The 12151-nt window shown below is 46.2% G+C and overlaps 1 protein-coding gene across 1 annotated transcript in view; it reads right to left on the bottom strand.

The window, feature by feature from the left end:
• Positions 1 to 10276, bottom strand: part of LOC126209796 (transmembrane protein 151B-like) — a 225237-nt gene extending 214961 nt beyond the window's left edge. The window contains exons 1-2 of the mRNA XM_049938934.1: positions 10175 to 10276; positions 9750 to 9931 (exon numbers count right to left, since the gene is read on the bottom strand). Of these exons, the coding sequence (XP_049794891.1) occupies positions 9750 to 9931; positions 10175 to 10276 (284 nt within the window). The remainder of the gene's footprint in view (positions 1 to 9749; positions 9932 to 10174) is intronic.
• Positions 10277 to 12151: the final 1875 nt, after the last annotated feature.

The following is a 12151-nucleotide window of genomic DNA, read 5'->3' as shown; positions in this document are numbered from 1 at the left end:
TCAACAGTCCTTGCACCCAAATTTCTGATTAGAATAATACACAGAAGACTGGAAAAGAAAATGAAGGGTCTGTTACATGTCGACAAGTTTGCCTTTAGAAAGGATAAAGATACCAGTGGAACAGTTCTGACGTCGTACTTGGTAACACAGGCGAGACTTGGAAAACAACAGGGCAGCAACCTGGAAAACGCGTTAATTGCGAGACTGCTGGTGACGATCTTGACCACACCAATATTAAACTAATAGTTAAAATTACCGTCAGGTTTATTGGAAGGGTTCTGGGAAGGTGAGGCGTATTCATCAAGCAAATCTCGTACAAGAAGCCAGGGTAACCACTTCTAGAGTACTCCTCCAGTGTTTGGAGTTCTTATCAGATAACATATCAGCATATCCCAATGTAACAATGGTGTTAGAGGAGCGTAATGGAAATTTTGAAAGAAAGACGACGTAGTTGCAAAACCCTGTTCGGTAAATTTACAGAACCTGTACTCGACGATTGTAGGACCGCTACGCTTCCATCGACGCATTTCTCAGCTAGTGATCGTGAGAATGAGGTGGGCGAGGTTAGGGTGCACACGGAGGCATACATGTAAAAAAAAATTTCCCTACAGAAATACGAGAATGGAATCCATATAGTGTTTATAAAAAAAAAATCACTGTACGTATGTACGTTTCACATCTCTTAAAGCAGCGGATCATTGTCAACGAAACTTTGTACACGTACAGCTTGTGGCTAAGAACCACCTCCCATAGGAGTAGAGGATGAAAACTGAGTTACGTACAAGCATATTCAGGAACGTCGCGAACAATTTGAACCGTACTTTATTTAATGCATGACTCACTGTCGCATAAAAAAACTGTGGAAGGTACCCGTAATGACCCTAAGAGTGGATGACAGGCTGTGACTGGATGACTTGCAATACTTTAAATTATGTACCACAATCTGCCTCTTATTTATGAAGTTCGGATACAGGTGGAACATGTGTGCCGCGCGGAGTGGCCGTGAAGTTTAGGGCGCCATGACACGGACTGCACGGCCCCTCCCGCCGGAGGTTCGAGTCCTCCCTCGGGCGTGTGTGTGTGTGTGTGTGTGTGTGTGTGTTGTTCTTAGCATAAGTTAGTTTAAGTTGGGTGTAAGTCGAGGGACCGATGACCTCAGCAGTTTGGTGCCTTAGGAATTCACACTCATTTGAATTTGAACATTTTAGAACACGTGTACAAATACGTGTGAAATATGTTTAATGAGTGTGAAATGTATTGAACGTGATTTAAAAGGTTGTCCATAAGTGAAAGAAACTGAAATATATTACTTTTGAACAGGAATTTAAGGTCTTGCAACAACCCTGGGTCAATGAGGACACTGCAATGTCTAGAACAACAAGGATAATGAATGCATACGCTGCGTATGTTCAACAAAGATAATGTACCATTTGCGTGTACTACTATCGTGATTCAGTATGTTGAGTACGTGCACAATTTTTTGTGCAGATACATTGGGTACTCAATGCCAGATATCCCAAGCGTTGGATCGAAGGGCCATATCGTTCCCCTGGTCTGAAGCAACTTGATTTGTTTTCTTTTTTTGTATTGGTGTGGGCATTTCAGAAACTTGGTGTACGCGACACCAGTTCCCGCGGAAGAAATACTTCTTTTTTTCTTTTTAAGGAATACACCACCATTTGACTGTTTTATTGTTTATTTAAGTAGAACGCAGGATTCGGCTTTTTTATGACATCTTCAAGTTCTTGTTTTCATGTCTTTAGCATATATTGCACGACACGTAACACGTTGTCAAGCTCAAACATGCAATATATGTTAAAGACATGAAATTAAATACCTGAAAATGGCATAAAAAGCCGAATCCTGGGTCGTAACTAAATACTCAATTAAATAGCGACATGGCGGTGTGTTCCTTCAAAAAATACTGTATGACTGTTGCTCAGCAACGTCACAAACACTTCTCTCTCTGCATCGTGCAATGCGCGATGTACTAGTTAGCATGAACCAAAATTTTCAGCAATACGTTATGGCTGTATCGAATGTGGTGGTCGCCATTCCTTATTTGCAACCTTTCGATGTCCTCCGTCAATCCCACCTGGTAAGGATCCCACACCGCGCAGCAATATTCTAACAGAGGACGAACGAGTGTAGTGTAAGCTGTCTGTTTAGTGGACTTGTTGCATCTTCTAAGTGTCCTGCCAATGAAACGCAACCTTTGGCTCGCCTTCCCCACAATATTATCTATGTGGTCTTTCCAAGTGAAGTTGTTCGTAATTTTAACACCCAGGTACTTAGTTGACTTTACAGCCTTGAGAATTGTACTATTTATCAAGTAATCGAATTCCAACGGAATTCTTTTGGAACTCATGTGGATCACCTCACACTTTTCGTTATTTAGCGTCAACTGCCACCTTCCACACCATACAGCAATCTTTTCTAAATCGCTTTGCAACTGATACTGGTCTTCGGTTGACCTTACTAGACGGTAAATTACAGCATCATCTGCGAACAACCTAAGAGAACTGCTCAGATTGTCACCCAGGTCATTTATATCGATCAGGCACAGCAGAGGTCCCAGGACGGTTCCCTGGGGAACACCTGATATCACTTCAGTTTTACTCGATGATTTGCCGGCTATTACTACGAACTGCGACCTTCCTGACAGGAAATCACGAATCCAGTCGCACAACTGCGACGATACCCCATAGGCCCGCAGCTTGATTAGAAGTCGCTTGTGAGGAACGGTGTCAAAAGCTTTCCGGAAATCCAGAAATACGGAATCAACCTGAGATCCCCTGTCGATAGCGGCCATTACTTCGTGCGAACTGTTGTGGCGTAACAAGACAACTACGCCACACTGAAGTAGCCGAAAGGCACGCGTTAATCTCACGTAGGCTACAGAAGTCAAACAGGAGACGTAATGAATGCTATAAAGAAAAGTACGTAGCTACGAAAATACTTAACTTTATTCCATCATTTGTATACAGGATTCTTGATGATACAAGTGAGACTCTCTCTTGAAATGGTTAATGGCGCCTTTGCTAGGTCGTAACCATGGACTTAGCTGAAGGCTACTCTCTCGGCAAATGAGAGAAAGGCTTCGTCAGTGTAGTCGCTAGCAAAGTCGTCGTACAACTGGGGCGAGTGCTCGTCAGTCTCCCGAGACCTGCCTTGTGGTGGTGCTCGGTCTGCGATCCTGACAGTGGCGACACGCGGGTCCGACATGTACTAATGGACCGCGGTCGATTTAAGCTACCACCTAGCAAGTGTGGTGTCTGGCGGTGACACCACACGAATAAAGAGCTTTTGTTGTTCCTAACTTTCCACAGACTTCATTTTAAGTTTGTTTCCAAGGCTATAAGTTTTCGTATTTCATCTCCTCTATCAGTTCCTTCAGTTTGTGCGCAACCTTTCGGATTACCCTGTGTCAGTCCTAAACGTTCCGAGACTGTATTAGTAACCAATAGGGAGAAATTTCGCAGCACCGCTTCAGACTATCAGGAAAGTCCTTTTTTTGGATGCCGTTCAAGTCGCGCGTCACAATCACTTGGATGTCGGTTATCTCGTCGAAGCGTCGAATCTTCACATGAATTTCTGCACTTTGTCGTCATGAAGTAGGTTCGCACTGATAATATCATGTCTCGTCACCATTAATGATTGTTTCCAGAAAAGATTTGACCGCTTTTTGCATTTCAGTCAAGTAATGGCAGACGTTAAACCTTAGATGATTCCGTTCGGGGATCAAGGTGTGCGGAACAAACTTTGCACACTTTCGTATGTCCATCCTTTTAGTAGGAGGTCTCTGGGACGACGGCCGTTTACTGTCATGGCAAGTAAATAAAAACACCTTCAGCAGTCCTTACCATTTTATTTTATTTTGTCGCTAGCAGTTTCAACAGCCTGAAGATGACGCACTGAAGCATTGAAACTGGTAGCGACAAAATAAAATAAAATCATAAGGACGGCTGTAGGAGTTTTTTATTTACTTGTCACAACTTTGCACACATTTTTCAGTTGCCGGCCGCGGTGGCCGTGCGTTTCTAGGCGCTCCAGTCCGGAGCCGCGCTGCTGCTACGGTCGCAGGTTCGAATCCTGCCTCGGGCATGGGTGTTGTGTGGTGTCCTTAGGTTAGTTAGGTTTAAGTAGTTCTAAGTTCTAGGGGACTGATGGCCACAGCAGTTGAGTCCCATAGTGCTCCGAGCCATTTGATTTTTGAACATTTTTCAGTTCCTCAAAATATTATTCAGAATGGCTTGAACAGTTGATTCAGAAATGACGTTCCATTGTAATACACTACTACCGCATGTCCACTGCTAAACCCTCCGTCGGTGTCTTCAATGTTTTGTGAAATAATCTGCCTGTTGGGATATTTATATACCTCAGACTGCAATTTCTAGGCAGATATTTGGAAAGAAATAATAAGTGATGAATACAGAATACGCCCTTTGACATTCATTTGAACAGAAATAAAAAGTAATGAATACAGAATACGCCCTTTGTTTTTTGAGTCAACATTCTCCTGACTGGTTTGATGCGGTCCGCCAAGAATTCCTCTCAATTACTTGCTGGCTGTTATTTCAATCTCTGTCATTCTCTACAATTTTCCCCGTCTATTGCTTCCTCTGTTACCGTGGAAATTATTCCATGATGCCTTAACCCACGTCTTACGATCCTCTCCCCTCTTCTTGTCAATGTTTCCGATATATTCTTTTCCCCACCGCTTCTCTAGAGAACTTCCTCATTCCTTACCTTACCAACCCACCTAATTTTCAACATTCAGCTGTCGCATCACGTCTCAATTGTTTCGAATCTTTTCTGTTTCGGGTTTCCCACAGTCCATGTTTCACTACCATGCAAGGTGTGCTACAGACCTATATTCTCAGCTATTTCTTCCTCAGATTAAAGCGTACGTCTGATACTAATAGATTTCGCTTGGTCGGGAATGCCGTTTCGGCCAGTGCTAGTCTGTCTTCTTATGTTCTCCTTGCACCGCCCGTCGTAGGTTATTTTGCTGCCTGGGTAGTAGAATTCCGTAACTTCGTATTCAGGAAGACAATCAGCTTCGGCACTTCCTTGACGGACGGTGTTTGCGGGGAATACACACATGAAGTTTGCAAACGCGGTTGAAGCGGCCAACAGCGAGCTGGTAGGACGTAACGAGGGGAACACGTAAAGAGCCGTCACACGATTTCCCTGGAACTTCGCTCAGTGGAAAAGCAGTCAAAACAAGCAAACGGCTCTCCGAAAACGTGCCTCCCCGCAGATACTAGGCCGTTTCTGAGAAAACGACCGTCAAACTTTTCGAGGTACTTCGCGTGTCTTTATACCACGCACTGCCCTCAGACGAAATGGCGGCTCAGTGGCTTTAGCATAGCTGATTTTGAATTTTGCACCAGCGTCAAAAACCCGATTATTGTCTTTATTTATTTCGTTTTTATTGTTTTCGCTTATCTACCTAGATCCGTAGAAGGTTACTACACGAATGTTTCTTACCGAATTACGGCATACAAGGGTGATATAGTAACTGTAAAATTACAACTGGATTTCACAGTAAGTGTCATACATTTATTATATAACATATGCTTGTGCCCTATGTTGAGGGGTTACAATCTCTTTAAATTTTCATATTCTGGTATTTCATTGTCGTATCAATTCTTTTATTAATTCTTATATTTCATTCATGTTCTTCAGGAAGACTTGATGCATTCCGTTGGATGATACCGAGCGTAGAAACATTCCGAGCAACACGGGCACCGCGCGACGGCACATCTGCCGCAGCGACGTGTGTCCGTGTTGAATGTCACTCGGCAGAGACGCGTCGTTAACACTACGGAAGGTTCCGCGCGCTGGCAATAATGTTGTGGCGAACGGCGCTTGCCGGATCACTCTCGCGACAACTGGCGCTTGCAGTTGATTATGAATCAACATACACTACCAGGAATTTCACGGAAAATAATATGAAGTAATTTTCTCATTTTTTTTTTAAATCATTGATCTGACGTACAATTAGTAGACATATAATTTCAACGTTCTGTCAACATACAGTGCAAAACATTCGTGCAGTAATCTTCTACGGACATGGGCATAGAAAGGAAAAACAAAAGTAAAACTCGTAATCGGGCTTAGAACACGAGGCGCAAAATCAGTTAGCCACTACGGTACTCACTTTTTTTTTGCGCTGATCACTTTTTTTCACGATGAATTACAATACGTTATATATCGTTATTTGATTATTAATCACACCTCCCGATGTTTTACTTAAAAAAGGTAATGAAAAGTATTCCATCTATCAAAATTTTATCAGATACGCCAAAAACATGTTGTTGTGGCGGTCTTCAGTCCTTAGACTGGTTTGATGCTGCTTTCCATGCTACTCTATCCTGTACAAGCTTCTTCATCTCCCAGTACTTACTGCAACCTACATCCTTCTCAATCTGCTTCGTGTATTCATCTCTTGGTCTCCCTCTACCATTTTTACCCTCCACGCTGCCCTCCAATACTAAATTGGTGATCCCTCGATGTCTCAGAACATGTCCTACCAACCGATCCCTTCTTCTTGTCAAGTTGTGCCACAAACTCCTCTTCTCCCCAGTTCTATTCAATACCTCCTCATTAGTTATGTGATCTACCCATCTAATATTCAGCAATCTTCTGTAGCACATTTCGAAACCTTCTATTCTCTTCTCCTCCAAACTATTTATCGTCCATGTTTCACTTCCATACATGGCTACACTCCATACAAATACTTTCAGAAACGACTTCCTGACACTTAAATCTATACTCGATGTTAACAAATTTCTCTTCTTCAGAAACGCTTTCCTTGCCATTGCCAGTCTACAATTTATATCCTCTCTACTTCGACCATCATCAGTTATTTTGCTCCCCAAATAGCAAAACTCCTTCAGTACTTTAAGTGTGTCATTTCCTAATCTAATTCCCTCAGAATCACCCGACTTAATCCGGCTACATTCCATTATGCTCGTTTTGCTTTTGTTGATGCTCATCTTACACTCCTGGAAATTGAAATAAGAACACCGTGAATTCATTGTCCCAGGAAGGGGAAACTTTATTGACACATTCCTGGGGTCAGATACATCACATGATCACACTGACAGAACCACAGGCACATAGACACAGGCAACAGAGCATGCACAATGTCGGCACTAGTACAGTGTATATCCACCTTTCGCAGCAATGCTGGCAGCTATTCTCCCATGGAGACGATCGTAGAGATGCTGGATGTAGTCCTGTGGAACGGCTTGCCATGCCATTTCCACCTGGCGCCTCAGTTGGACCAGCGTTCGTGCTGGACGTGCAGACCGCGTGAGACGACGCTTCATCCAGTCCCAAACATGCTCAATGGGGGACAGATCCGGAGATCTTGCTGGCCAGGGTAGTTGACTTACACCTTCTAGAGCACGTTGGGTGGCACGGGATACATGCGGACGTGCATTGTCCTGTTGGAACAGCAAGTTCCCTTGCCGGTCTAGGAATGGTAGAACGATGGGTTCGATGACGGTTTGGATGTACCGTGCACTATTCAGTGTCCCCTCGACGATCACCAGTGGTGTACGGCCAGTGTAGGAGATCGCTCCCCACACCATGATGCCGTGTGTTGGCCCTGTGTGCCTCGGTCGTATGCAGTCCTGATTGTGGCGCTCACCTGCACGGCGCCAAACACGCATATGACCATCATTGGCACCAAGGCAGAAGCGACTCTCATCGCTGAAGACGACACGTCTCCATTCGTCCCTCCATTCACGCCTGTCGCGACACCACTGGAGGCGGGCTGCACGATGTTGGGGCGTGAGCGGAAGACGGCCTAACGGTGTGCGGGACCGTAACCCAGCTTCATGGAGACGGTTGCGAATGGTCCTCGCCGATACCCCAGGAGCAACAGTGTCCCTAATTTGCTGGGAAGTGGCGGTGCGGTCCCCTACGGCACTGCGTAGGATCCTACGGTCTTGGCGTGCATCCGTGCGTCGCTGCGGTCCGGTCCCAGGTCGACGGGCACGTGCACCTTCCGCCGACCACTGGCGACAACATCGATGTACTGTGGAGACCTCACGCCCCACGTGTTGAGCAATTCGGCGGTACGTCCACCCGGCCTCCCGCATGCCCACTATACGCCCTCGCTCAAAGTCCGTCAACTGCACATACGGTTCACGTCCACGCTGTCGCGGCATGCTACCAGTGTTAAAGACTGCGATGGAGCTCCGTATGCCACGGCAAACTGGCTGACACTGACGGCGGCGGTGCACAAATGCTGCGCAGCTAGCGCCATTCGACGGCCAACACCGCGGTTCCTGGTGTGTCCGCTGTGCCGTGCGTGTGATCATTGCTTGTACAGCCCTCTCGCAGTGTCCGGAGCAAGTATGGTGTGTCTGACTCCATTTCCAGGAGTGTATATCCTCCTTTCAAGACACTGTCCTTTGCTGTCTCTGACAGAATTACAATGTCATCGGCGAACCTCGAAGTTTTTATTTCTTCTCCATGGATTTTAATACCTACTCCTAACCGAGCGAGGTGGCGCAGTAGTTAGCACACTGGACTCTCATTCGGGAGGACGACGGTTCAATCCCGTCTCCAGCCATCCTGATTTAGGTTTTCCGTGATTTCCCTAAATCGTTTCAGGCAAATGCCGGGATGGTTCCTTTGAAAGAGCACGGCCGATTTCCTTCTCCATCCTTCCCTAACCCGAGCTTGCGCTCCGTCTCTAATGACCTCGTTGTCGACTGGACGTTAAACACTAACATCCTCCTACTCCTAATTTTTCTTTTGCTTCCTTTACTGCTTGCTCAATATACAGATTGAATAACATCGGGTATAGGCTACAACCCTGTCTCACTCCTTTCCCAACCACTGCTTCCCTTTCATACCCCTCGACTCTTATAACTGCCATCTGGTTTCTGTACAAATTGTAAATAGCCTTTCGCTCTCTGTATTTTACCCCTGCCACCTTCAGAATTTTAAACAGAGTATTCCAGTCAACATTGTCAAAAGCTTTCTCTAAGTCTACAAATGCTAGAAATGTACATTTGCCGCTAGACGTAGAACTACTTAAACCTAACTAACCTAAGGACATCACACACATCCATGCCCGAGGCAGGATTCGAACCTTCGACTGTAGCAGCAGCGCGGTTCCGGACTGAATCTGGATGCACTTTTAATAACTTTCCTTATGACCACACTTTTAGTTTTCATCAGCCTTACGACTTTTCAAAACGACGTAAAGTCGAAACGCGTAAGGTTGATGAAAAATAGAAGTGTGGTCAAGACGTAAATAAACTTATTGAAAGTACTTTTCAGAAATGGTAGAGTATCTACGAATAAGCCGAGACAGGTGTTTGCTCGTTTTGAACCCTCTTGCACTGAACGAAGTTCCTGCGAGGTGGAACTTGCCGCGTTCTGTTTGTAAATAACTCCCGTCGCGCACTTCTTACGTGGCTCTGACAGGACGAATAAATCGGAGCAAGAAACTGCGCTACCAAAGAGAGTCGTGAGCTCGCGCTTAGGACGCTTCACGTGCTTCCACATATTCTTTTTTGGCTCGCCTGTAACCCATTCGCTCATTCGTGGATGCCACTATATCGCGAAAGATCTTCAAGCGCGGGCGGCAGGCGCGTCTGTGGAGCGGGCGGTTTCAAATCGGGGGAGTGGGCGAGTGGCCCTGTCCGTGTGTGTCGCCTCGACGCAGCCTCCGTCCAAACACACACGCACTTCCCACAGCCACGCACACGGACACGCACTCACACTCGCGCACAGTGGCGGAGTCGTCGTCGTCGTCGTCGGCGGCGGCGGCGGCGGCGGCGGCCGGCGTGGGATATCGATTGCGCAGGGTCGAGACCCGCGTGTGGCGCTCACACACACACACATCTAAGCGTACGCTCTGATCCACTGGCGGGCAGCACACAGGCTGAGGTTCGTCCGCCTGCCCAGTGGACGCCGCCTACACTCACCCCAAAGCGGACGCCGGCGCCGTCAAAGGCAGCGGTAGTGGTCGCCGAGTGAGTGGATGGGGGAAGGGGGGGAGGGAGGCGTCGCCTCGGCTTAGCGGCGCCACTCTGCCCCGTCCGGGTCAGCGCGCCGCTCGCGTCGAGCCGTCTCCAGCCGTAGATGAGAACACGAGATATGCCGGCTCGACTCTCCATCCAGTTGTGCAGACACCACTCACCCAGACGTCACCCGGGGAAAACGTGAGGCCAGTCGAGTGGTGCTTCAGCACTAGTCCATCACTCTGCTGTTTGTGCCACATAAAAGTAATCCCCTGCCGCATGACACTGAGACTTATCAACAACGTGCTTTCGGATAGATACTTCCAGGTGATACAGGGTAACAACTTAAGCAAACAGAGGAAACTGAACAAAGGACTGCCTCAAGGATCAGTTTTAGCACCAATGTTCTTTAATCTTTACATGTCTGACCTACCTGAAACCATCTCAAGGAAGTTCAGCTATTCTGATGATATGGCCCTAGCTATCCAAAGCAAGCAGTTTGAAGACACTGAAAACATCCTCACAACTGACCTGAACAAAATTCATGAGTATTTCACCAAATGGAGGCTAATACCAAATCCCACCAAGACTGAAGTCAGCTGTTTTCATTTGAACAACAGAATGGCGGGATATGAGCTGAAGGTTCATATGAATAACAGTCAACTGCGATATCAGCCACATCCAGAGTACCTGGGGGTCACTCTAGATGGGATATTATCCTTCAAAAGACACCTGGAAAATGTATCCAATAAAATAAGCTCACGGAACAGCCCCATTCAGAGGCTCTGCAGCACTAACTGCGGAGCAGCAGCAGACACACTACAAACGAACCTCTGCACTCGCCTTACTGTACTCTGCAGCCTAGTACTGTGCACCACCGTGGTTAACCAGCAAGCATGTAAACAAGGTGAACACCCAGCTCGACGCTGCTATGAGAACCATAACTGGTTGCATAGAGACTACCCCACTATATTGGCTTCCAACACTTAGTCATATAGCTCCACCCTCCAAGCTCTGATAAAGTAATACACAAAAATAATGAATAACCCCCTACTTCCTATCCATGAAGGTGTCCCAACTCCGCTCCAGAAATCCCCCTTTATGACTGGCCCAACAACTGTCAGCTGCCAACTTCAGCATGGATACTAAATAGCACGAGAGCTGGAGTGATTGTGCCTCCCCTGACAACCGTGAACTTATCTGTCCATCTGAGAAACCTAAGGGCTTTGAACTTCCACGACAGCTATGGAAAAGCCTAAACAGAATCCGAACAGGACACGGACTATGCGCACACAATCTGCACAAGTGGGGAAAGCTTCCCAGCCCTGGCTGTGACTGTGGGGCACCTAATCAGAAGATGCAGCACATCGCCCAGGACTGTGACTTAAGAGCCTACCAGGGTAGTCGGGCTGACTTCAACGCCACACCACCCTGCCTCGAATGGATCGCCAATTTGGACGTCAGGATTTGAAGACTTGTGTAACGCAAAATATCTGCTGTGATGTTACTTTTTATTGTGTTATGTATTATATTTTATCTGTGTATCCTTCACTTATGTATTTTATCATATAATTTCATAATGTAATAAGTGTAAACCATGCCATTAGCCAAGCGGTCTAAGGCGCTGCAGTCATGGACTGTGCAGCTGGTCCCGGCGGAGGTTCGAGTCCTCCCTCGGGCATGGGTGTGTGTGTGTTTGTCCTTAGGATAATTTAGGTTAAGTAGTGTGTAAGCTTAGGAACTGATGACCTTAGCAGTTAAGTCCCATAAGATTTCACACACATTTATTTGTAAACCATGTGTGTAGCGCCACACGCTAAATAAATAAATAAATAATGTGCCATATCACAGTACTTCAGTCTTATACAACGGGGTAACCCCCCCCCCCCCCAAAAAAAAAAAAGTGCTACACGCCCCGTAGCCGACTTCAGCTGAAGGTCGCAGATTAGTTCCTTTAATTTACAAATGAAATTTATTTCTACTGTAGGGATGCTTCTTACAGTTACAAGCGTAATAAATAAATGAATAAAAAGTAAAACTTAAAACCACATCTCGTGGATTGAGCTTGAACGCAGGCAGTATTGCCATAAAATCTGTCGGATAAACTGTCGGATACAGGCAGTCGCTTAGTTTACGCATTCGTCGCCTTCTATTCT

Source organism: Schistocerca nitens, chromosome 10, assembly GCF_023898315.1.
Source record: "Schistocerca nitens isolate TAMUIC-IGC-003100 chromosome 10, iqSchNite1.1, whole genome shotgun sequence".
Classification (NCBI taxonomy): domain Eukaryota; kingdom Metazoa; phylum Arthropoda; class Insecta; order Orthoptera; family Acrididae; genus Schistocerca; species Schistocerca nitens.
The sequence above is the reverse complement of the archived record's forward strand: the minus strand, read 5'-3'. Positions and strand labels throughout refer to the sequence as shown.